The following is a 25,079-nucleotide window of genomic DNA, read 5'->3' on the forward strand; positions in this document are numbered from 1 at the left end:
CTCTCTTGTTTGGTTCATTTTTGTTTGGTTTATTTTTGTTGTTCTCTGGCTTTTACAGACCCAGGAAAAGCCACTTGGCAGATGCTTTGCTGTGCTGGCAGGTGAGGGAGATAGAGGCACTGGGCATCCCTGAATGGCAGCAGCGAGGGAAATGCTGAAAACTCAAGAGCAAGAGCTCCAGATGTGCAAGAGACCCAGCTGCAGTTAAAAGGGGAGGAAGGTAACAACTCTTGATGCTTTAAACAAGGGGCCATCTGAGAGGCACAAATCCAGTGACAGGGATAGTACAGTTCTGGCACTTATCTGCAGTTTAGTATCGACTGGGTCGCTAAGGAACTTAGAGAGCATTAAGCATTGTGCCTTTTCCTGGGAGGAAGGCCAATCTCTGAGCAACATCCTAGTCACTGATAAACAGAGCCCTGGAGAAATTCAAGTGAGGCTAAACCCCTCTGGAGAAAACAGACCAGCTCCAGAAGAAAGCACGTCCCCAGGAGGGCAAAAGGCATTGAATTTGGATAAGCCACCTTCTTTGTGGCAGGTCTGTTTGACTTAATTGCTGAAGTGAGCAGGTCTGGCTTGAACTCCCAGCTGCCATTTCCCCCTTTATCTCCAGTGCTGACAGTCACCTGCATGTCCATCTCCCGTTAGATGTGGTAACTGCAGCCCCTCTGAGCAGAGGCGGAGAGAAACTGGCTGGACAACTCTGTCATGTGAGGCAGTTTTCATCAATGCTGGGATCAATCACCCTTCATTTCTGCATTCTCCTCATTTGGAGACATCCTTCTCCTTGTGCCATCACCGCAGTGGGGTGGGACGTGCCGTATCTGTCTCAGCAGTGGGACAGATGACGGAAATCACTTTTAATCCCTCACCACCACTTCTGGCCAGAAACCCAGCCACTGTTCTCCCTAAGGCCTTTACAGCAACATTGGTGCCCAGAGTACCTGGTGGCCAGAAAGTCAGTCTATTTTTTTGTATTATCTTCTGCAGCCTTTGCTGCAGAAGCCCAGTTAGATCAGATTATTTTTACCTATCACCTTCTTCACCCTCCCGTTGTGCTCTGTGTCTGTGTGATGGACACAAACGCAGGCCGGGAGCTGTGCGGGTGGAGTTCTGCTCTGCGCTGCCAAAGGGCGAGGAACTGAGATGTCTTGCAGGGGTTTAAGGTGAAATCATGCATCTCCAAGTCCTGCTGGGCCCTGCTCCTTCCCTGTTCCCTTATCACCTGGCTGTACTGGGGGTTGTCCCAGCAGATCCTGCAGTTGCCAGCAGTATGTGCCACGCCTGGTACTGACGTGTTGCGTATGCCATAGTCCGCTGCCAGCTCTGCAGCCACATCAGCTGTGCCCCGGCACTGCTGGGACACCAGAAACTCATGCTCATGCTACCCAGTGGCACTCTGCCATCACACCCTTGTATTCTTTGTATGCCCCCTGCCATCATCACACCTGGGTTTTGTAATCGAGCATTTGTTCCTGTGCCAAAATGTGAGCACTGAGCGGGATTCCCGGGAGCCTCTTAATAACAGCACTCGGGCACTGCTCTGGGGTTAACAGTGGGTGTAAATACAGCAACGCAGGGGATTAGCTGCAAAGCGCTCGCTTGCCGGCCAAGTTTCACTGTCCAGTTCTTAACGCTCAGCCTAGGAAAGAAACAGTTGACAGAAAGGATAGAAGGCTCTCAAATCTTGACTGGCAGGGGAGGCGATGAATAATGGCTGGATTTATTTTTTTGTTACAAAGGCAGGCGGGCATGCAGCGAAACTAGCAGCTGTCAGGTTCGATCCCCACAAAGGGAGGCGTTTTCTTTGCGCCAGGTGCAGATAAACTGGGATTCATTATTTCAGGATTTACGGGCTTTACACAGGCTCAAAAGCCAACCACACAAGACCACGAAAGAGAAATCCATTGAGATCTCAGACTACAAAGGCACATTGTTGGCTCTGTACGTGCCTGAGCCATGAATCACCAGAGGCGGGGAAATGTCACTTACCCGCTTGCCCAGCCTTTATCGTCAACCCGGGCAACTGCTGCGGGCACGGCGGGGGCCAGGAGGCGGGACGGTGCACTGTGGACCTCTGCTTCAGCCGAGTACAGTGGGTCATGTGCAAACTTTATATCACCCTTGCGTTACTTAAGCAAAGAGTTGCCTCCTTCCATTTAGCTCTGGTTTGCTGGCTTGCAGCAGAGCAGCTCCTGCTGCGCACAGCACACCTGGGCATTGCACGGCTCCCGGCACACGGGCAGCTTTGGCAACAAGCTACTATTTTCAGTAGTATTGTTTCCAGGTATCGTTTGAAGAAGGTGCAGTTGCTCTGTTCTGGGTCAGGAGTGCAAAGGTAAGAGCCTTATCAGCAGGACACGGTGCTCCTTCCCCTAAGCACACCTGTGTTTACAGCAGCCCGCCTGGCACATGGTGAAGTTGGCTCATGTCGGAGCAGCTCAGCACGCCGGGGTGCGGCTCCGCAGCTCCCAGGCAGGATGGGACCTCGGCAAGCTCTGGCCAAAGGTTATTTACGTCACAGCATGCCATGTCCCCCACACCTTCTGGGCCGAGCATTTCGGCACAGAGCGTTACTGGAGGCGTGGAAAGTCCTGAGTATCGGGCGATCACTTCCCCGATGGCCAGACTTCCCAAAGAAACCTGCTGGCAGCTGATAACAGGCGCTGCCTGGAAATAACGCTGCCGCAGCGTGTCCCCCGCACCTCTGTGCCCAACAAGCGGCTGGCGCAGGGGAGTGAAGGCGGCAGGAAAAATGTGCTGTGGAAACCGCCACTGGTCCCCAGCTCTCTCTGAAAAGCTCCCGAGTCCCCCGCTCGCCCAAAAACGCTGCTGAGTCTCCAGCTCCGCCTTGAACACTCCAGCTCTCCAAAAAACGCTCCTGAGCCTCCAGCTCTCCCTAAAATACTCCCAAGTTCCCAGCTCTCCCTAAAAGATTCCCCAGTCTCCAGCTCTCCCTAAAGCACTCCAAGTCCGCAGCTCTTCCATCAAACTCCCGAGCCCCCAGCTCTCCCACAAACGCCCCCGACAGGCCCGGCTCGGCCCCCGGCGCCCACCGCCCCCCCGGCCGCGGCGGCTGCCCACGCCCGGACCCCGGCTGTGCCCCGCCGCGACCCCCCGGGGCCGCTTTCGCCCCGTTCCGCCTCGGCTGGAGCCCCGGAGCGTGAGGGGCGGGCGCGGGCACCGGCCCCGGGGCGGAGGCCGCGTCACCAAGGCCAGCCGGACGGTGCCGCCCGTCCCCCGCAGGGTCCCCCCCCCCCGGCGCCCGCCCTGTCCCGGCGCCCGCCCCGCCGAGGGCGGCCCGGGGGCGGTGCTGCGGCCGGCGGCGGGGCCCCGCTCAGGTGCGGCGGGCGGCGGCGGCGGGCGGCGCAGTGTCCCCTGGGCCGCCGCCATGAGCAGCGCGGAGCCGCCGCTCGGGCTCGGGCTCGGGCCGCGGGCGCAGCCCGCCTGGAAGCGGGAGATCCTGGAGCGAAAGCGGGCCAAGCTGGCCGGGGCGGCCGGCGGCGAGCCGGAGCCCCCGGCGGGGGAGCGGCTGGTGGTGGCGGAGAGCCTGGGCCCGCTGCGGGAGAACCCCTTCATGCGGCTGGAGAGCGAGCGGCGGCGGCTGCGGCAGGGGCTGCCCCGGCACGGCCCGGCGGCGGCGCGGCCGCTGCAGCAGCTGCTGGAGCTGTACAGCGCCGTGCCCGGAATCCGCACCATCCGCGCCGACAACATCCTCATCATCGAGTCCCAGCCCGACGCCGCCGGCTGCTTCGCCGAGGGGGACGCGCCGCCCGGCCGCCGCCGGGACCCGGCCGCCGGCCCCGACCCGCTGCGGGAGCTGCTGGCCCGCCGCGGCGCCGCGCTCGCCGAGATCCGCGCCGACCAGGTCGTCATCTACGAGGCGGCCGAGCCCGAGGCGGCCGAGCCGGGCACCGTCAGCCGCCTCCTGGAGAAGTTCGGGCAGCGGCCGCGGGGCCGCCGCCGCCGCGGCGGGGAGGCGCTGAGCGGGCTCGGTCCGGGCGGGGCGGCCGCCCCCCCGCAGGTGGGACCCGGCTCCCCCCGCGCCTCGGCCCCGAAGGCGCGACCGGCATCTCCGCGGCCGCCGCCGGCTGCCCCCCGGGCTGCACCCCCGGTGCCGGCCGCCCCCCCGCCCGCTGCCCCGCCACCCCCGGCTGCCCCCCGGGCCGTCACCCCGCAGCCCCCGGCCCCCTTGGCTTCCCCCCAGGCCGTCACCCCGCAGCCCCCGGCCCCCTTGGCTTCCTCCCAGGCCATCGCCCCCCAGGCAGCCCTGGCTCCCCCCTGCGCTGCCACCCCCCAGGCTGTCACCCCGCAGCCCGCGGCCCCCCAGGCAGTCCCAGCCCCCACCAAGGCCGCGGCAGCCCCGGCTGCCCCCCGGCCCTCAGCCCCCCAGGCGGTGCCAGCCCCCCCCAAGGCCGCAGCCCCCCAGGCCAACTGCTTTCTCCACAAGATCGGCTCCAACTCCTTCACCGTCACGCCCCGGGGCCTGCCCCCGGGCGGCCGCATCCCCGAGCCCCGTGCCCCGGCCGCAGGCCGCCCCGCACCGCCCCAGGGACCGCCAGTGCCATCGCCCAGCGCTCCCCACGCCAGAGCCAACGCCAGGAGGCCAAAGCCGGAGGAGGCTGAAGCGGCCCTGTCACCTGCGCCCAGTGCCACCCTGGCACCCAGTGCCACCCTGGCACCCAGTGCCCCCAGTGCCACCGGCTCCGTGCAGCCGCTCTCCGCCTCTGCCCCCCGGGCCGGGGGCTCCTTTGAAATCCACCCAGCCCCCAAGCCCGACCTGGCCGCCATCCCAGCCCACGACCTTCAGGCGCAGGCCCTGGCCAAGCTGCGCCTCAATTCACGCAATTCCTTCCTCTTCGTGCCCCACCGGGAGGGCGGCCCGGCTCTGCCCCCGGCCCCCAGCGCCAGCACCGGGCCGCCGTCCCCCGAGGAGAAGGCACTGAAGGAGCCCCCGCGGGCCCCTGCCCCGGAGCAGGAAGAGCCTGTCGCTGCCCCGCCATCGCCTCTGGATCCCTCGGTACCGGTGACTTACATCGATGACATTGTGGAGCTGGACAGCGGGGAGCTCTCGCCCAGGGCCAGCTCGGCTGCGAGGACGGGGAGCTTGGTGGATCAGCCTGGAGGAGCTGGCCCTCACCTGGAGATGGAGTTCTCCTCCGTGCCCCTCTACAGACCACACTCTGCCCCCCACCAGAGGGGAGGCAGCACCTTCACTGTCGTGCCCAAAAGGAAGCCCGTTGCCCCGGGGCTGCAGGCTCTCACTGATGCCGGTGGAAGGCCACAGCGGGAGGAGGAGGATGAGGAGGAGGATAGCAAGGGAAAAAGCAAAGTCGCAGAGAACGCTGATGGGCCCCAACCAGGAGTGTCCCATAAAAAGCGCTACCCCACGGTGAACGAGATCGAAGTGATTGGGGGGTACCTGTCCCTGGAGAGGTCCTGCATGAGCAAGACGGGCTCTCACCGCAAGAAGGTAACTGCCTGGGGTGCCTCTGCGCTCAGCAGCCGGGCTGAGAGCAGCTTGGGACTGCTTTTGGCTTGGCTTTCTGTGAGGTGCCCGGGTGGGATGACGGGCAGTGCTTCTCTGGTCTGTTAGAGAGCCAGAGGCTTGCTCCCACGGAGTGGGCGTTGGGTGCTGGTCCGCCGGGTGGGTGAGGGTGGGATATGGCCCGTGATAACTGCAGGTCCTCTCCCACAGTCGCTTCTTGGAGGTATAATAACAGAAAGTGTTTCAGGTATTTAGAAAATCGAGGTGAGCTGCCTGGTTTGAACTGCTGCGGACTTGACCCCTCTCTAGCTCTGCTCACTGTGTCTGGTGGGTGTTGGACACGTTGAGCTCCCTGTGGCCGCTGCCCGGCTCGTGACAGTGCCACGGGCGGTGTGGCATTGGTGTCTTCCCCGCATTAGTGATCTATTGATAGAGGCTCAAGAATTAGGTCTCTATTAGGCAGAAAGAGATCAGCAACAACTTAACCCCCCTTGAGAGGATTATACCACCTGGCTGCTCGTTCTGGCTGTGCAGCTACATCTCTGAAGACCAGATGACAATTGTTCCAAGTGTCTTTGGAGCAAATACCAGGTTTTCTCACTGCCTGGGAGCTAACCTAGAACCTTGTGAGCCTTACGTTGAGAATTAATCTTTCTATAGCTTGGCCCAGTGCATCTGGCTGTGGTAAAGCCGTGCTGAAAGAACAGGGTATTTTCCTGCACCGGAGGAGTAGGCATGAATTGTTCAGCTCTGAAAGCAGCACACCGAGGTGACAAATCCAGATTTCTAGGTCTGCAACGTGCCATGTTTTTCCATAGTGGGAAGAGTTGTTTCATGTTCCGTTACCTATATCGACTAAATATTTGATGGACTGAATCCACATGGTTGCCCGAGGCACTGAGCATTATAATTTGAGGAAATCTTTTGAACAAGGTGCATCTCATTTAGAAGGGAGACAGGGAGTGCTGTTTCTCGTGGCTTAATGTTAAGTTCCTTCGTAACAGCACGCAGTTTGTATTAATATGATTGTACTACTAATGCAGGTAGCAGATCTGGAGCATGAGCACCATGAAATCCAGAATAAGTAAATGAGCAGCAGAGTCGATTCTCCCTCAGCGCTCCTGCAGTTTTTCCCTGTCCTCCTACAGGGAAATGCTTGGTCAGACTGGAGTTGTTCTGCTGCTCAAATACCTGCTGGCTTGCACTCCTTCCAGCTGTTTTCTTTGGGTCTGCTCAGTTCAGTTTGCGATATTCATTTACACCAAATCAGGCATGTGGTATAGATGCTGAAAATAGCAAGACAGCGTGTTAGAGTTATGGATACTCAGGGTGTAGCAGAGAATAGAGAGGAGACCTTGTGGGACAACCACTCTTAGGTAGGTCCGGCTTCTGATGCAGCCAGAGGAGGTGATTTCTCTGTGCAGAGTGGTGGTGGGGCAGCAGCCTTGCTGATAAAAGAATAAAGCCTCAAGCAAGCAAACTAATTAAATAGCCTGCTGGGGAAGCTGTCCTTAACAGTACAAAAGGCGGGGAGAGGAGGACAAGGCTGGTGTGGCAACTGAATTGTTTAAGGTTGGTCAAACACTGGAACAGGAACCCAGAGAAGTAGTGGCATCACCGTCCTTGGAGCTATGTGAAAGTTGCCTGGGGAGAGCCTTGAGCAACTGATCAGCTCAGACATGCTTGGAGCAGGGGTTTGGGCTAGTGACCTCCCGAGTCCTTTCCCAACCTAAAATGTCACAGGATTCTTTGAAATTGGTTGACAGCTGTTCTGTCTGTTCAGTGGTGGGTTTGTGTGACATTGGGCAGGTCATGTAGCTTCTCCGCCTATGTTCTTAACAGCTTAACAGCATTAACTAGCCCACTCTGCAGGCACTCTGAAGATGAAGCGCGCTAAATACCCCAAGATGCGTATACAACTGTAATGACGTTCACAGAATTATACAGGGAGTGTGTCCTGTATGAGAACTTGCATTAAAATCTGGTTTCTGAGAAGAGACATGTTAAAAGGCAAAGGAGGAACTGCCTGTTACATGGCAGGGGTCAGGAAACTGAAAAAAATGGGGACCCTTCGGATAGCAAGTTCCAGCTTAAGGAGAAGTAGTAGAGACAGACATTTCTCTGTAAAACTAAATGTGGCAATGTAGTGGGAGAAACACTAGGTTTTCTGTCAGTTCCCTTCCTGCTAGGGGTGGCAAGCGTGGAGTTTCACTTGGTTGCCAGAGTTCAGGAGAAGCTGTAGCAAATGGAAAGATTCCTGTTTACTCTTAACCTAGAGGATGTTTGTGGCTTTTGCTCTGGGTAATAAGGCTGAGTGTTGATGCCTGAAAAGGAAGGAGCTAGTATTGGGATGCATTCCTTGGTATCTTCCCAGGAGATTGCTGTGTGTCACCAAGACAACCGGCCAAAAACAAGGGTTCTGTTTTGTAGCTACGTCAGGTTTTTCAGAATCTTTATTTTGGCCTGAGTTGGGCAGAAGTAGACATTTCCTGTGAGCTGGAAGCTGAAGTTCTTTGGTAAAACCGATGTCCCTTTCTCTTTTTGGGGGTATCAAAATCAAACCTGATGCCGGTTTCAGTGAGGAGCTACCCAGGTCTTTTGGGGTGATTCTCTCCAGGCAGACCTGCTGGGTGAGCCCACCTCCTGCTGAGCATCTTCTTTTCCAAACCTTACCTTGGATTTGCTGAAAGGTCTTTAAGTATGCTTCAGGCTCAAGAAAATGGTGTGTAGTGAAACTCTGATGACTTGGAAAACTTCATCTGCTTGCTGATGCCCAGCAGGAATCTGGGCAAGATAAACAGCAGGTCTAACGCAGCTGGGAAATGCCATGTTCCTGCAGATCTACGGGTGTCTGTGCCTACAGGCAGGGCTAATGGTTTGTTAGGAGGGAGAGAGCTGGTGGTGACAGTTAGACTGATTGTTCTGTGAGATGCAAATTGTGTTTTTCTTCAAATGTGGATATTCAGCCTCCCTTTTCCATCCCCGTGTCTGGCCACTGATTGCCTGACTGGTGGAGATGCCAGCAAAACGGAGCTGACTTGGTCCACATCATCTGGTCCACATCCTTGGTGGCTTTTTGGGGTGGGAGGGTAGCTGGGATGGGACAGGAGGGGGTTCCAGTGCTGCTCTGGTCTGCACGGAGACAGCTCCAGCTCTCCCCGCTCTTGGCCACATGGCTGCTGATGGCGGCTGTGGGGCTTGGGACTTTGCTGTGGCCTGAAGGATGCTGCTGGTGTTCATGGCCTTTCAGGAAAAACAGCTTTATTGCTCCCTCCAGATGCTTCAAATATGCAAAGCAGCCGTTTGTTTTGGGGTTGGAGCTGGATCTTGAGCTGGGGGAGGGAGAGAAACGCTGTGCCTGTGGCAAAATAAAAAATGGGTTCCCAGCTCTCTTGTGCAACTAGAGCGAGGGACAGTCGTCATTCACCCAGGGCTGGGAGGGTGAACGTGGGGTTGTGTATGGTGGGACACGATCAAGATTTGCAGGCGGAGGGCAGAGCCCCAGCTGTGCTCATCCTGGGCTGCCCGTGTGGGTGGGGAGTTTGAGCTCTTGTTGCCCTACGGGTGTTAAGATGCTCTTCAGAACTGTTCATCTACTCTGTGGCTGTTCTGAGACCTCTCTCCAAGCAGTATCATGGTTAGTTCAGATAAAGCTGGGGTGGCGGGGGGGGGCGCGACTTAATTTGAAAACTAAGTGCACGTTTGCAGCTTTGAACGGACATGCTGGGTTTCAAGCAGAGCACTGGGCAGCTGCTGGAGGAGGCTGGCTGAGCTGTCAGCTCTGGCAGTGAGGACAGGATACGTGTGCAGGAGTGGAAGGAGACCTACTGACCTTTATTCTAAAGAAGGAGTAGGGAAGAGGATGCAGAGCGCTGTTGGTGACCTCTGTTCAGTGCTCATCTTTGTACTCTGTTATTACAGAAGAAATAAAGGCGCTTCAGTCTGATGGCAGCCCCGGGAGGAAGGGAAGGCTTTGCTGCAGGATGTGGATCTTTGGGATCTCGGAGGATAAAATCTAACTCAGCTGAGCTGACAAGAATCAATCTTGGCTTGGTTACCTGCCGGGATAACATACAATAAAGCTGTCAGCAAGATAGAAATCTAGGTTTCTGTGACACATGTGACTGGCATGTTGGAGCGAGTGATTGAAAAGGGCTGCAAACTGCTGAGCCAGCTGGTGCCCTGAGAAGTCATCTCTCTGTCTTTAGGCTCCATGTTCTAATGTTGTTGGTGGCTGGACCCTCCCGTGAAGGTCCTGTGCGTACAGAATTTACCCCAGCTGTGCTCCTTGCTTATGTCTTGCCACTCCTGCAGTTCACTGCAGGTCACACTGTTTATCCTCTCCAGGACCTGGTACCTCTTGAGGATCCCACGGGAAAAGTGACTTTTGGCCAGGCCACTCGAAGTCCTGTAAATAACAGGACTTGAGAGCCAACAGACATCAGGTTGTTGATGGTTTTGATGTTTTTTGCTTGTCACAGTTGGCAATTTGCTGAGTGCTGGAAGGTAAGCTGCAGCCTTGTGTGAACAGGGCTTACAAGAATGAGGTTGGTGGGATCCAAACAGCCGGAGTCTCATGCTTTCCTGCTTCTTTGTGCAATTGTCTTCAAAGATGTTCAGCTGAACCTCAAAATGTTCCAGCCTACATGGACTTTAGCATGGTCCATTTTCTAATGTTTTGAGCTGCATAATGCCTGAATGTGGCTTCTGAATGCCCGCTTGAATGTCTGTTAAAAAAATATTTTAAGCATCCTTCAGCTTGTCATCCTGGGCAGGATTGGGCAGCATTTTTGTTGGTCTAACCTGCTGAACTTCTTGCTGTGTAGCTTTCTATCTGCTCAGTTCTGCTGGAGTTCTCCTCTGAGAACGCAGTGTAGGCTCGAGAGGCTGGCAGGGACGAGCACTCCCAGCTGTTGCCCAGACCTGTTTGGAGCAAGTCTGCACAGTGTGGAATCTAAATACTAGTGACTGCCTGAAGTACTTTTTTGCAAGGTATATCACAAATAAATTAGCCATAACACAAATAAATTAACCTGGTGGTAGAAGCAAAAAATCTCCCTGCAAAAGTTACTTGGATTCCTTCGTCTCTGTGTTTTGAGGCGGTCAGGACCAAGATTTGTGTTCTTTAGCTCTCACAGAGCTGCGTGCTCCTGTTCTATTTACTGTCTCGTGGCTGTGCTCTGCTGGCGCAGATACATCTGCCACCTTTAAGGAGGGGCTGTAGTATGTATCTGACTTGGATGTATTGAATTTTTGGTAGATGAGGTCAGCAGTGACAAGTCCCGCTCAGAAAATAAGTGTCTTGGACGATCAGGTGTGGTCCCTGCCCTGCGGCGGTGATTTCCATTAGCTGTCAGATGTGAGCAGGCTGTTTTACCCAGGCGGTACATTTCCCTGGCCTTTCTGATTCTGCTAATTTTTTAGCCTGTGATGTTGATGCCTGAAGACTCCAGAAATCAGGATCTTGTTGTGATTATAGTTTTTAAACCACCTCACCAGCTGCACTTGAGGCTTTTGGTGGGGAAGTAGGTGGTTTTTTGTTTCTCCGCTGCCTGCCAGCTCTTTGAGTGCTGGTACTTTTGTTTCACTAAACCCCTGGCAGAGCAGATGAGTCGTGCGTATCTCATCTCCGTAGTGGGCAATTTTCTGTGACTGAGATTCTCCATGGCCTTGCTGTTCCCACGCTTCACCTCATGCCACAGTGTTCCCAAATTCCCCCTGGTTCTCCTCCTCCCGTCCCCTGCTTGCCTGCTGCTGTGGGCAGCACGGGGAACGGGGCAGAAGAGCTAAAATAGAAACTCTTACGCAAATAAGAGACGAGCCAGCCTTTGAAGCTGGTTAGGACGTGCCCAGGGCTCAGCCCACCGGAGAGCTTGAGAGGAGATTTGGAGTGCTTTGTGCTTTGGATTCTAATCATATGGATTAAAGTTAACGTTATCTTGATCGGTTTCCTTAATCGGTGGACCAGATTGGATACTGTTTATAATTTCCCTCCATCTCAAGTATTGAGGTTTTCTTGGGTTTGGGTTTTCCTCTCCACTCTTTTTCCAGTACGTGGTTGTTCCTGAGAAGGGCTGGGAAAGAAAACACTCAGGCTGGCTAGGGCAGGGGTCCTGCTTGTCTGTGTTATATGTGGGAAACGGTAGGAAAAATTCAAATGTTTAGTTTCCAGGTTTCAGTGGCCGTAAAGGAAACTTCGGTAGCAGCTATTGCAGCAGCAGCTCCTTCACCTCTGGGGTTGCGCTCGCTCCCCCCCCCCCCCCCGAGCAAAACCTGGGCAATTTAAAATCTGTTTACAAACTCAGACTCTTCCTAGTGACTGCAGTGGGATGTGGGCACGCAGTGAAGCTGTGACGCTATCACTGTTTGGACAGCATGTGTAGGGAGAGTCATGTGGAGCATCTGTATCACACAGAGAAACTTCACAAACATCCTGGGAAAACGTGGACTAAAGGAACTCGGTGCTGATGTTTCTGAGAAGTGCCCTTCAGGTGATCTTGGGAACTCAGCAGGATGGAGCTGCTGTTTTGTAGGCAGTGGAAGGACTACAGGCAAGCTGAAGAAAATACCTCAGACATTAGGAGAACAAAACACTGGTGTGGTTAGGGAAATTGTGTAGCTTGTAGCTAGTGAAAATGCAGTTCTGAGGGCATATCTGTAAGCCTCATGGTGAACTTGCTGCACTTAGTCACTTCTCTTCGAGGAAGTATCTTTTGCATGTTAGTAGTCCAGAGAAAGAGAGACATGATCTCCGTTGTGCTGCTAATACCGTTCACATCACTGAAGCCTTTTGGTCCTGAAGTCTAGAATGAGCTCCTTGCCAGGATGGGAAGTAATTCTGTTCCCAGCCTCCCCATATTTCCCAGGAAATGATGCTCCATCTGTCCCGTTCCAGCTGGAGACTGTTCACTTGCACCAAAGCGAGGTATTTGTTGGACTGCTCTGGTCAGTCTCGGTTGCACAGAAATGTTTGTGGGTGGCATCTCCCAGCGTTGTGCCGTGTTGTAACCACAAATTGTATCCTCAGAGTCGCCTGTAAAGCAGAATCCTCCACTGTTTGGGAGTTTTGTGTGTTGTTTATGAAGATACAAAGTCTTGACACTAATTGTATTTTGTTTATGCCTGCTCTCTTTGTGTATTCAGATGAGGTTTGTTTCGTATATGTAGGGAGATTTGTGCGATTCTTAAAGGCCAAGTAAAGTAATAGTTGAATTGCTTGTTAAACGGTGGAAGGCTCCGGGTCCTCTGTCTGCAGATGTGCGAAGGAATCCTGGGGTGAATAGCTGCTTTGTACTGTGTCAGACTGGGAGTCGCAACTGCCCTGTGGTTGTTTGGGCACTGGAATTTCTTCTTGCCCGACACAGTCAAGGGAAGAGTTAACAAAGCTGCCTGCCTTGTGATGCTCTCCGGGACTGCCCCTACCCTGTCACTTCTCATCAGGAATTTGAAACTTCCTTGTGTCTTGTACAAGGAGTTTAATATTTCGAATCTCCATGCATTGCTGCTATCTACCATGTGCTTCAGCATATTGATTACACAGAGCTGGCTTTGTGGGTTGCCTTGTAAATGGAGACTTTCTTGTTTTGCCTTGTGGCTTGGGAGCTGGGATGCGATCCTGGAGGCAACCTCGCCTTTGCCAGCAGCACAGTGCTTACTTGACATGTTACTGCTGTAAATCTTTAGCGCTGCTGGCTCTATTCAGTAACTAACTCTGTGATGCAGTTAATGGTTGAGCAGAGCTCAGTGTTACTCTTAGGAAACCCTTCTTGGAAAAGCATGATCAAGTGAGCCTGTGGTGGAGCAGCCAACACCTGTGCCCCAAAACTCTTCTTGTTGTACAGAATTACAGAAAAGTACATTGCTGAAGTGCTGTCTGCATTTTTCTGGGCATACTTGGGCTGCTTCAGCCATAGCAGTACAGGGTTAATCTGGTATAGGAACCAAGCCTCAAGTCCCCTCCATTCCTAGGGGTACCTGTCAGGGGAAAACCCTTTCCTACTGTGTCAAGGAAACACTTTAGAGGTGCAAAAGCTCCTTATCTTCTGCCAAATGATAGCAAATGCCTTGGTAGTCTGCTGATGCTACTGCAGCCACCCGGCTGACTCATGACTATGCTTTCAGGACAAGTACAGGCATGTAGATAAGCTCATTGCTAACTCCTGTGAAATAGCTCATTTCCCCAAAAATCCTTTATCTAAAGGTTTCAGAGAGAAACTGCATCCCAGGGGAGTGGTCTGCAGGTGGTTATGAAAAAAATGCAGGTCCACACAGAGGTATGCAGTTTATGAGCTGCTTCTCTACCTCCTTGTACTAAATCTGCTGATCTGTGAGAATGGTCAGGCTGGGCCAGATGGAAAGGCCAGGGTAAACACTCTGGGGATCTTTGGCTACCACAAAGAATGTGCTTCTGCCTTCTGGTTCTAGTCTCACAAGCAGTTATTTGTCTGGGCAGGGACCTTCCCTCTCACCCGATGGCAGCGTGGAGCTGGGAGGTTGCCCTTTGGGAAGAGACCTTCCTTTTCACACAGGTCCTGAGCTCCGCTGGGCAGAGCCTCCACCAACCTACTGAGTGGGTTTTGGTGCTGGAGGAGCTTTCCTGCCCAGCCTGGGGGCCCTTTCTGACAAACCTCATGGGATGCTCTGTATCAGCAGGCTTCCTGATGCACTCCCGGCTGAGTCCTGCTGTAGTTTTCAGGTATCTGGTGTGATGGCTTGTGCTTTCGTCTCGTTGACTAAACCTTTAGATGATCGGCGCAGCAGTGAATGGAGCAAAGCTCAGTGTAAGACTGCTCAGAAGCACAAGGTTCTTCAGAACACTGATTTTGTTCACGCTTGCTCTCTCAGGAGTTATCACTCACTCTTTTGTATTCATGCTGAAATTGTTGTCCGCCCTTCTGGCAGATATCAGCCGAAACCCTCCCACTGCTTTTGCTGAGAGAGGAGGAGGCATTTGATTGACCAGGTGTGAAAAGCTGCTTTAAATCACGCTCAGCAGCACATTGGCAATCCATGCGTGTCCTAGGCAGTCAGCGCAGTCCCTGAATTTGTCATTTCAGGATTATATTGCTTGGGGCAAGAGGATGTTCAGAGGAAAACTAGTACCCAAAAAGAACAAGTCTTGATCCCTGGTGCTACTCAGCTGTTTGCATCTTGGTTATACTACCCAGGTACTTCACATGTTACTGAAAAATTGCTATGTCCCTCTTACTGCCACGCAGCAGCCGCTGCCCTCTTACCTAGCCTGCAGCAGCAGCGCGGCGGGTTTGGACATGCTGGCAGCACTGTGTGGTGTTGGCAGGGGCAGGAATAAACTCCAGTTTGTGCTTCTTGACTTGCGATGCCATCCGGCTCCTCCACACTGAGTGGGGACGGCAGTGGTGCCCCTTACAGCCTCCTGCAAGAGCCACGGGTTTGGAAGACGGCTGTTCCCAGTCGCCCTGTGGGGAAGGGGAATTGAGCCCAAGCGTTTTCACTGTAGACTGCTATGATGGGGATCAACCGACTCTCCTCACTGCAATATAGTTAAAGGGTGATATTTTTTTTTCTCTTTTAATGCCTAGAACAATTTTTTTTCCCCGTACTATTTGTAAGGTGAGGAATTGGATTGCCAAAGAAGTTCCTGTTTAAAAGGTGTAAAAAACACCTTACATTATCACTTTGGCTTTGCCACATCTGCCAAGAAGCAAATGTGATAATGGATGGAGAAGAGAAAAGCCACACTAAAGAGTTTGCTTCTGGAGTTGATGCAGATTAACCCCATGATTTGCTCCTGAGACTTACGGAGATACCCTGGTTTGTGAAAAGCCATCGGGTGTTTGCTCTTTCATTAACTGTAGAGTCTTACAGGCTTTCCGCCTCAGCTTCTGGGAGTGAGCTTTTTTCTGACGTTGGTTGGTTTCTGTAAACTGGTTATTTTTATCTCTAATATGTCTCTGTACATGGGAGCTCTTTCGTGGCTGGTCTGAGTGCAGACTGGGGTCTTGACAAACTGCATGCCCTGAAACAAGAATAACTTTTCTTTTTTTTTTTTTTCTTTTCTGAGCGAGCCCTGTATGACTACTTGGATTGATGCTTGTTGGGCAGTGTTTACCCTGGCTTCTTTTTCCTGGATACTCTGTTACTCATTACTGTTCAAATCCTAGCAAATGAATAAATGATTTTTGCAATGGCCGCAAGAATCTGGCGGCCGAAGAGCACAACACTCCCTGAAAAGCCTGCCTTATCCTTCCCAGTGTGGCTCTGCTGAGCAGAGTATTAATATATAGATATATTGGTTTGGGTTGGACCCTGTTTTTGTGACACAGTTCTGGGTGTGAAGCATTCAGCTGAGCAAATAGTGACAAATCCCTGCAAACATCCACGGCTGAAAGGTGCAAAAGTCTCCCTTGCCACAACTGGCAGCTGCTGCTGGGGCAGAAATGGAGGAAGCGCTGCTGAGACATGGTGAGCAGAGCTCTCTGGCTGGGCTCGAGTGTGCTTGGCTCTTCTGGGATGTGTTTTTTCTTCTAAAGAAAACAACCCCTGTCGCCTTTTGTGTTTCCACAGAAGTCTATATAGGCTGGCAAGGGGATGCTGGCTGTGCAAACCTGCTGGCTGTGCCAGTACTGGCCTCTTGATTTTTCTGTTTAGGTTGTTCCTGGGACTGAATCTGCTTGTGCTCCCTACAAACAGTGCTCAGTGCTGCTTGTGAGCTGCTCAGAGGGTTTCTTAAGGCAGCTGTGTTGTCCCACGTGTCCCCTAGCTCTGAATAAGTTGCCCTCCATCCTCTGTTGCATCAAGCAGAGCTGCTCTGCGCTTCCCCCGAAACCACCTCATGCTCGGGGAGAGCAGCTTGCAGGAGGAACCCAGGCGATGCCACGGCAGGTTTATCGCCTTGAGTTTTGGGGTGCTCGCTCTGCATGGGCAGGGCTGACCGAGTGCCCAGGGAGTGTGTGTGGGTGCGGGGAAGACAGCTGCTCCTGCAGAGCCCGTTTGCTGGAGTCCAGCCCTGTGCTAGCACTGAGCTGTTCCTCTGGTGTTTGCTTGACCTGGGTGCGTCTGGGTGCTTTGTTGCAGAGTGGCCATAGGGCTCTTCCAGCTTCTTGGCAGCAGTGGCACTGGGTGCAGGGGGGTGGGATGCTACTAAGGAGTAAGTCAACGTGGTTTTGGGGTGGGAGGGCTTGCACCGAGGTGCACTCAGGCCAAGCAGGACTGCCTGGTGTCAGCCTTCGTGTAGGTGGTGCTGGCCCACCCGGAGCTGTTGCTGAAGCAGCAAATTATCTTGTTGGGAGCTCTCCCCCGGGCTGGGGCCCTGGCAGCGTGGGGCTGGCACCGCTGCGGTTAATGATTGCTCTTTCTACTGCCTTGGACAGCGGGTACTGGAGGAACCCTGGTGGCAGCGCGTTCTGCCGGGCACCCAGCCTGGCTCTGGGAGGGAGCGTGGCCCAGGCTGAATTGGCTGTGGGCAAGTGGGAGCTGCTCTGGTTCAGGGCTTAGGTTGGGGTGTTGCCTCTGGGTGCTGCAGGAGTGTCTCCTGGTCATTTCTGCTGCTTTCTACTCCTTGGTTTTATTCCCAGGTGAAGCTCCATTCTTCTCCTGCACTGCATGCAGCTTTGGTCCAAATTGAACTCAAAGTCATTTCTCGTAGAGATTTCCTCACAACAGCAGAAAACAAGGAAAACTTAGATCCATCTCCCAAGCTTGAATTGTAAAACCAAAGCATGTCCCTCCTGTCCCCTTTATTTTCCCTGTTTAGCCAAGTACTGCTTGCCCTCCAGCGCAGTGGCCAGCACCAGTAAGCAGCCTGTGTGCCGTGTCTGGTTCGGGGATAGCTTCTGAGCTTCCAGGAGCCCTGGGCACCTCCACCCTCATGGCCTTCGTGCCTGGCAGCGTGGCTCGTCCCGCAATACAGGCACCACATTGTGACCAGCCTCTGCCCGCTCCGCTGCCTGGCTCGGATCAGGGAGCATCTAGGTCAGCAGCAGGGGTGACAAATTCAGGGAACAGCAACTGGGATGCTCTGATCTTCAGGGCTGTTATATTCCAACCCCTTTTCTCTGTAATATAATCGTTCCTCTCCCCATGTGTCATCTGGAGAAGGTCAGAATGGCTCTGGCCAAGGCTGGGGCAGGATTGGGGAAAGGCAGCTGGCTGCCCTCTCTGCTGTTTCCATCCTGCCTTCTCCTGGGAGCATGGGGAGAGGAGCCAGCCTGCGTCCAAGGTACATCCCGTACTTAGGCAGAGTAACACACAGCTCCACTGTGTGTATCTGCAGTGCGGAGGGGGCATTAGGTACTCACTCTGTTACCCACATTTGATTTAAGCTCCCCCTAAGAGCAAGAAATAAATGCATCTGGGCAGCATGCGTGGTTGTTCGGTAGCTACTTGGGGCCACGTGCTGTTTCTCAGCCCGTGGGGTGTTTTGTGTATGAGGGAAATTGCAGCTAGGGCACATGGGGCCAATGTGCTGCACTTTCTTCTTGCCAGTTACTACACAGCATCAAAAGTGATATTCTGAACCATCCTGCTCCTACCGACTGTCACAAGCAACCATGTCTTTTTAATTCTGGTCATAACACTCTTAGCTCAATTTTACTTGTAGTTAGAAGGAAAGGGATCTCAACAGCCTTTGGGGGAGCTGCTCCTGAACCTCGATCTGCATTGGCTAGATACTTCCCTACTTTTGGCATAAATTTATTCCTGGCAAGCTTATCCTCCTTGTTTGTCTGTTGTATGCTGGCATCAGCAGTTCTTTTCTGCTCCTTGGTGTTTATTTTCTTGGTGTATTTACCAAGGGCTGTTGTGCTCTTTCTCAGCCTTCATTTTTGCTGCTGTAAGCAGACTGAGTCTCTTCTCCACCGCTTGAGATGACTTGTAACCAGATCTTCTGAGCAATGATTAGGACATGTAAGGCTGCAGGGGAACAACCCCTTCACACAGCTTTTCCTTTCAACTTGGAAGAGGACATCTGGACTTGCGTCTGGTTTTGGGTGTCCTGCTACAGGATGGATGCAGAGAAACTGGAGCAAGTCCAGCGGAGGCTACCAAAGTGCTCCTGGGGCTAGAGGAAGTGGGATACATGGAGAAGCTGAGGGGGCTGGTTTGTTCAGCCTGGAGGAGAGAAGGGGGGAGTCCCAGTTGCTGCTTTCCCCTACCTGCTGGGTATTAGAAGGGGGATGGAGCCAGACAGGCCCTATTCCAGCGGAAATGCCTTGCTTTATTCCCGGTTTATTTAAGCAGCATCCTAATGATGATTACAGTCCTGTAGCCAACCTGAAATTTTCTTTCCTGGTTATTCACAGGTGATCAACCCTTCCTCTAAGAGATGTTAGTCTTAAACATCATTCCATTTCTAGTGTTCTTGCTCGCCAGTTTTCTTCATTACCCATAACATTCTGGTTTTCCCTTGAACTCCCATGTTTGAGTCATCTTCATTTCTCAGTCTCCCAGCTATTGTGCAAAGGTCATTAATGACAATACTAAATAAAAGTGTTTTCAAAACAGAACCTTTAAGGGCCGCCCACTTGTCTGGTATTTTCCCTCTCTACTACCAGTTGTTACCATCTCTTCTTTAGCTGCTTGCATCTTACCAATTCTGGTATTAAACCCTGGTTGTATCTAGCTTAAATAGCTTTTTGCCAGGATGGCCTCTCAAAAATGTTGTCCTGATCACTGATGCTTCTGTTGTCTAGAGCATGGGTACACAAACGAGTTGGCAGGCATTAGCAATGTCATTTTCCAACATGTGGGTGCTTCCCTTTCTTCCTTGGGAACACTGGTCCCTCTGAAGCGACATGCCAGCAACTCCTGGCTGCTGTGCATCGGTGTCAGATGATGGCAAAGTATGTGCCAGGGCAAAACGCCAGAGGTAATGTTGACCTCTCAGCCTCCTGCCTCCATCCCATCTATTTATCTGTCTGCCCTCATGGTTTCTGTCAGCATGATAAGAGATTAGGCAAGGCATATGGGGGAAGGGGGGACACGTGCAATGGCTCCTTTAAACCCGGCATGGGAGGTAGCCTTTGCCAGAGCAGGTGTTGGGATCAATGGTTTCTTACACTGCTTTCTGATAATTCTCCTTTGCTGTTGTCTAGATGAAGATCTCTTTCAATGAGACAAGTTTGCAGACCATGTTTGAGTACCCTTCGGAGAGCTCACTGGCAGAGGAAGAGGAAGAAGAGGAAGGACATGCTTCTGAACCGGAGGAGGACAAATCTCGAACCTTGTACATTCCACGCCCAAATAGCACTTTGCATCCCAATACACCTAACTCAGGTGAGTGAGGCACTGTGTTGGCGCTGTGGTGTCTGACACTGTCCATGTTTCCTGCAGACCCTTACGGGGCTCCACACGGGTGGAAATCTGATGGCAGCTACTCCTGCTAGCTGATGGCAGAACTGAGGCTTAGTGGGGACAGGGCTCGAACCAGAGTGGGGAACTGCAGATGGGCAGCTGCCATGCCGGGCTCCTGATCCCACTTCCTTTTGGGGTGCTGAGAAGTATTTACGTCAGGTTTGTTCTTCCAGCAGATTTATCCAGCTACACCCCAAAGCACTCTGTGAAGTTCAGTGAGTGGCAGGAGCAGAAGTATGAGGAGATGCCTGCTGCGGAGGGGCGCCTCCCAAAGGAAGCTGATTCCCATGGGAACCAAGTGATGGTGAGACCTCAAATCAGCAAGTCTTGGCTTTGTCCTGCTGTGCTCTTATCTGTTGCTTGGGTTGGTCTGGGCAGTGGATGGGATGGGCTGTGCCTTCTGCTGAACACCTGTGTTTGTGTTTGCTGCCCAGGGAGGCGTGCCACCGCTCACAAAGGGATCAAGGCAAGGTCCCACTGCCGCTAGCAGACCTGCCTCTCCCTGTACATGTAAAGGAGACTTAATGCAGCTGGCACACTTTATACTCCAGGGCATGTTTGGAGGGGGCAATTAAATGCACTTGTTAGCCCTGGGCAAGATGTCAATACAGCCTTCACCGTCCAGAGGTGTGGGTGCTCATTTGCTTTGGCTTTGATGACACGTCCATGTCAACTCTGCTTTCTCCACAGCTCACCCCAGCAGAGAAGGGCGGACTCTCCGATTTCAGCAGTGAGCCTGCTCTCTATTTTTGATCGCTTCATCTTCTAGCCTGCAGCAGCGGCCGCTGGACAAAACGTGTCAGTGCACCTTCCGAATGTCCCTGCAAGCACCACAGAAATAAGCTTCTGGGTCCCTCCCTCACCACAGTTTTCGATGGATCCTGATGCCAAGGGTGGACTAGATGCTGTCAGGCATCTTCGGAGAATATTTGCACTGGATTCTGGGACCTAACTACCACTTTTAAGGCATATGATTTATTCTACCTGTGGCCTTGCATATTCCTTGTTCAAGATCAGCTGCCAATTAGGCAAGCATCTTCACAACAGCTATGTAATCCCGGGATGGATGTTGGTTCTCTCAGTACTTTTCTGAGTCCACTCATCCAGGCACTGTGTGGGGTCTAGACAGCTTTTGTAACACACCTCCCATCAGAGGCCCCAGTGGAGAACAGTTCTGGAGCTGGGGCGCTGGGAGTATCTGGGCAGTTAGCTGGATTCACAGTCATCGTCGTGATTTGACAGCTAGATTGGGTGTCAGTTTGGAAAACCATTGAAGGTTCATGGTTCTCAGCATGTGTCTGGGTCTAGTTTCGCTGAACCATCATGGAATTAACGTGCCAGTTATGTACTTGTGAAGGAATCACTGTGTGAGGGATGGGAAGGGAATATATGCCTTTAGCTCTAGGTGACATTTTTGCACTATCTATAGTCCAGACTAGCTTGAGCCTCTTGACAATTCCCAAACATTGGCCATAGCTTTGATCTGTCCGTATCCAGCTCTGGCATCCAGTCTCTAGGACCTGCTGGTTGTGCTCCACTTTGCCGGTTCCTCTTGTTGCTTTGTTCCAGCATCTAAGGGGGCCAGGCCCAAGAGTCATCTGCCTCGGTTGGCAGGGAGGCTTCCTTCTAGCCATGCTTGCTTCGCTCCTCCAGTGCAAAGCACAGGAGGGAAATTTAACTCCCTTCCTTCTGCAGAACTTGGACAAGGAATATGTTGTTGTTTTTTCCTAGGATTTTTATAGTTCTATTGTAATTGTTTAATGCAGCCAATATGCAAAGGAATCTGTCAGACCTTTCCATTTAAGTCTTCTACTACTGTAAACTCAGGGTCAAAATTGCACTCTGGAAAAGATGGAACACTGCTGCTAATATGATTTGTACTTCTGGGATTAAAAGAGATGCAGTTGGAATAGATACAGCCTCTTTGGGCTTTATGAAATGAGTGGTACCCCAGCATGTAGCTCTGTCCAAAGGAATAGGCTGTTATCTTTGAGTAAATTTGATACATTTATTACTTTGTCTATTTTATACAGATGATGAAAGTCTGTTCAAGGTGACGCTGGTCTATGAAGTGAAAATACTCTTCATAACTTGCGCTTGTTTTGGTGTGTATTGTAGCAGCAGGAGGAAGGTTGTTCCGCTGAAAAATACGGTCAGGACTAAATGTTAGGATATACCTATTTCTAGCTGTTCTTTTCTGCCTTGAGTGCCTAAATATTGCTGGAACGATAATGCAAAAAAAAAAAATAATACTGAGATACTCAGCAGTTTGTTAGACTTTGGCTGGAAGGGCCACTGGGGAATACTTTCTGCCTCCTTGCACTTCTAAGGCTTGGCCTTTTCAAGCTGGCTCAAGATCTGCTCCCTGTGTGACCTTCTGGGAGAATTGTGTGGCTGGCAGCACATCTGCCTGTGACATGACGCGAGTACCATGGAAATGGCAATGAATCCCATGTGCTAAGGCTCCTCCTGCTAATGAAATAGTTCAGGACAAGATGCTGAGGCGGGGGTGGAATGAGGAAAAATGCAGGACTGCTAGTGACTGCTAGACTTAAGGGATGAGTAAGTTATCAGGTATGCAGAGTTAAATACTGAGCAGTACCTGCAGCCAGTAGCTGTGCATGCAGCCAAAGGAGATCAGGGACTATGTTGGAAGACAAGGTTATGCACAGCTTTTCTAGCAGAAAAGGTGCCGGTGAGCATCTTGCACTGTGGAAAAGCTCAGGCCGGTTTAAGGCAGCCCTATTTCTAGATTTGCAACTTAATAAAACTGCACGTGGTAAAGTAAAAGCTACTTGTAATTAAAAGTTGGGGACAAGGTGCCTGTACTAGTCCCGACTTCATTCTGCTATGGGTCAATGAGGAACACTAAAGCCAACAACATCCTGCAGCTTGTTCCACTGACTTGAGCCAACTAAACTGCTGCTCTGGTACTCTGTGTGCTGTTCTCGGTGAGTTAGCACTGAGAACAACTTGCCTGGTTAGGACAGGCTCAGTGGAGGCATGGGAGTACAGAGTGTGCTTCTCAAGAGGAGGACGTGGTGCCCTGCCTGGCGTGCTGCTCACTTCTCTACTCCTTCCTCCAATTTGCCCGCTTTACCTTGCAGCTGTGACTTGCACCTCGTTGGGTGCTGCCTTTGCGCTTCCCGGCTTTGTTCTTGAATCCCTGGCTGTTCCAGATGAACTCTTTACTAGCTTGCTCTTGGCAGAGCAAGGTGAAAGTGGTTTTGAGGGCTGAAGCGTTAGCTGATAAGTCACCTCCTGGGATACGCTTCAGTATCTCTGTGCTCAAACTAAAGTAGATGCCTACCCTGATCTCTAGCATTGATACACTTTAGTAGATCTCTCATGAATACCAAAGTGCATCTGAAAGGAAAATTTACTTTTGCAAAACAAAGACTTCGATTAAATGTGGCATCCTTGTACCAGACAGAACAGCAGCTGTCCCAGACCAACAGGACTTTCCAGGCTGAAGAACAAGTTTAGGAATGCTTTTGTCCACGTGCTTGTTTCTCTTTTTTTCCTTTTGAAGTGCTTTGCGGCTCACTGGCTTTACCAGCATTCGCAGTTTCTCCCTTCAGGACATCTAGCAACGTCTGAGAACTTTGCAGTATCTGGGAAAGAAAGAAATAAAAATAGTTTTATTTTTACATAAACTGTTTCTGAGTTCCCTCTGAGTTCAGCTGATCTATCTTGCAGTAAGAGGGCTTCTCCAGCCCTTACAATATCTAATTCTCAGCGACGTGTCGTCCCATCTCATGGTGGAGGAATTTCTCTGGTTCGTGCCCGTATTGGGAGTATGAAACACCTTAAGCAATTTACCTCCCTTGGAGCACAAGGCAAAGAACTTCCTGAAGCGGGCTGTGGGGTGAATTTTTGGGTTGGTTTTTTGCTTGTTTGTTTTAAAGGGAGATGTTGATACCTGGGCTTTTTAGATCTGTATGAAATCATGCTCAGCTGACCCATTTTCAACCATCTTCCACTGTTAAAATGGCACACTTTGTTTCTTCCTTCAAGACTAACTCAACTCCACAATGACCTTAATTCAGACTAAATTTTGTATTCATTTTCTCCTATTTTTAGCTTATACTGTACATAATCTAACATTCCCGCTTATGCTCTAGGAAGCAAGGCTACAAATGGGTTTAAGAGATATTGCTGCCTGTCCTTACTGTTTAAAGTTTTAACGCAGTAGACAACTAACAAAACATGAGAGTGGGGTTGTAGTCCCAAAGATCACTTACGTTTCTATAACCTTGTGGGAACGGCTGAGTGGTCGGAGGAGAGGTGGATGAGACACCGGTAGCACATGGTGGTGGGATCTTGTCATCTTGTCTGTGGAAGAAAGTGAACTCCTGCGGCTGCTGGGGCTGGGGGAAGGCAAGGAGTGTGATTCCGGACAGATGTACACCCCCAGGGGAGGAACTTTGTTGCTGGTGTGTGTGCAGGGCGCCTGCCTTTCCCCTCCGAACCGCCTCTGCGTTCTACCTGCTGTGAGCGCCTTTTGATTTCAATAAACATGAATTCATTTGTAGGCTGGGGGGCTGTGACTCGTATCTCGCGTGGGGTTTCTTCTCAAAGGCACTGCCTGTGTCATTTTACAGCACAGTTTTTAAGCTGTTAAATTTCTATGTGTTCTTCCCCTTCACCCCCAAACCATCCATCGGTTTTTGAAAGAAAATGGCTCCAGCCCCATCTGAAAAATAACTCACAGAAAGTGCTGACGGAGGGAACGGGGGGGAATTGAGTGCATGCAAAAAACAAGTGGGAAAAGGAGAACTGAGGCAGCAGGTCCCAGGGGCGTGGGTGTTTTAAACCAGATAGTTGAAGGAAGGTCATCGCTTATTGGAAAGCGGGCTGGGAAGGTCCTTTTGTTTTCCTTTAAAAAGCCGGTGAGTGTGTAATCCAGGAGGGAATTCTGTTGGAACGCTGCCCCAGGCCCGCTCCCTCGCCGACGCCGTCCCACGGCAGGTGGCAGAGGCCGCGTTCCGGGCCGGGCGAAGGCGCGTCCGGCGGGGCGGCAGCTCTGCCCGCAGGGCCGCTGTCACCTGCCCGGGCTCACGGCCCCGGGCCGAGCCCCTCGGTCCCGCCAGCGCGGGTGCGGGGCTGCCCGGGGGCCCGGCCGGGAGCTGCGCCACGGGGCCGGGGTCCCCTGCGGGGGCCGGTCTCGGTCCGGCCACGGCCGAGCTGCCGCAGCCGGCCCGGGCCCTCGCTACTCCGGGCCCCGCAGCCGCCTCCGCTCCGCCGGCCCCGGCCCCGC

General features: G+C 52.5%; 1 protein-coding gene across 2 annotated transcripts; it reads left to right on the top strand.

Annotated features, from left to right (window-relative positions):
• Window positions 1–101: 101 nt before the first annotated feature.
• On the top strand, window positions 102–24,353 carry TPRN (taperin). Of its 2 annotated transcripts, none has more exons than XM_080402058.1 (4): window positions 102–5,473; window positions 19,561–19,741; window positions 19,993–20,123; window positions 20,510–24,353. In XM_080402058.1, exons 1-4 carry the CDS (start codon window positions 3,392–3,394, stop codon window positions 20,570–20,572), a joined length of 2,457 nt encoding a protein of 818 aa, XP_080258184.1. In that variant the 5' UTR covers window positions 102–3,391; the 3' UTR covers window positions 20,573–24,353. The 2 variants fall into 2 exon arrangements, with proteins under 2 accessions (XP_080258184.1, XP_080258185.1); XM_080402059.1 differs by having other exon boundaries at window positions 19,996–20,123.
• The last annotated feature ends 726 nt before the right edge of the window (window positions 24,354–25,079 follow it).

This window comes from Falco punctatus (genome assembly GCF_963210335.1).
Source record: "Falco punctatus genome assembly, chromosome: 9".
NCBI lineage: Eukaryota > Metazoa > Chordata > Aves > Falconiformes > Falconidae > Falco > Falco punctatus.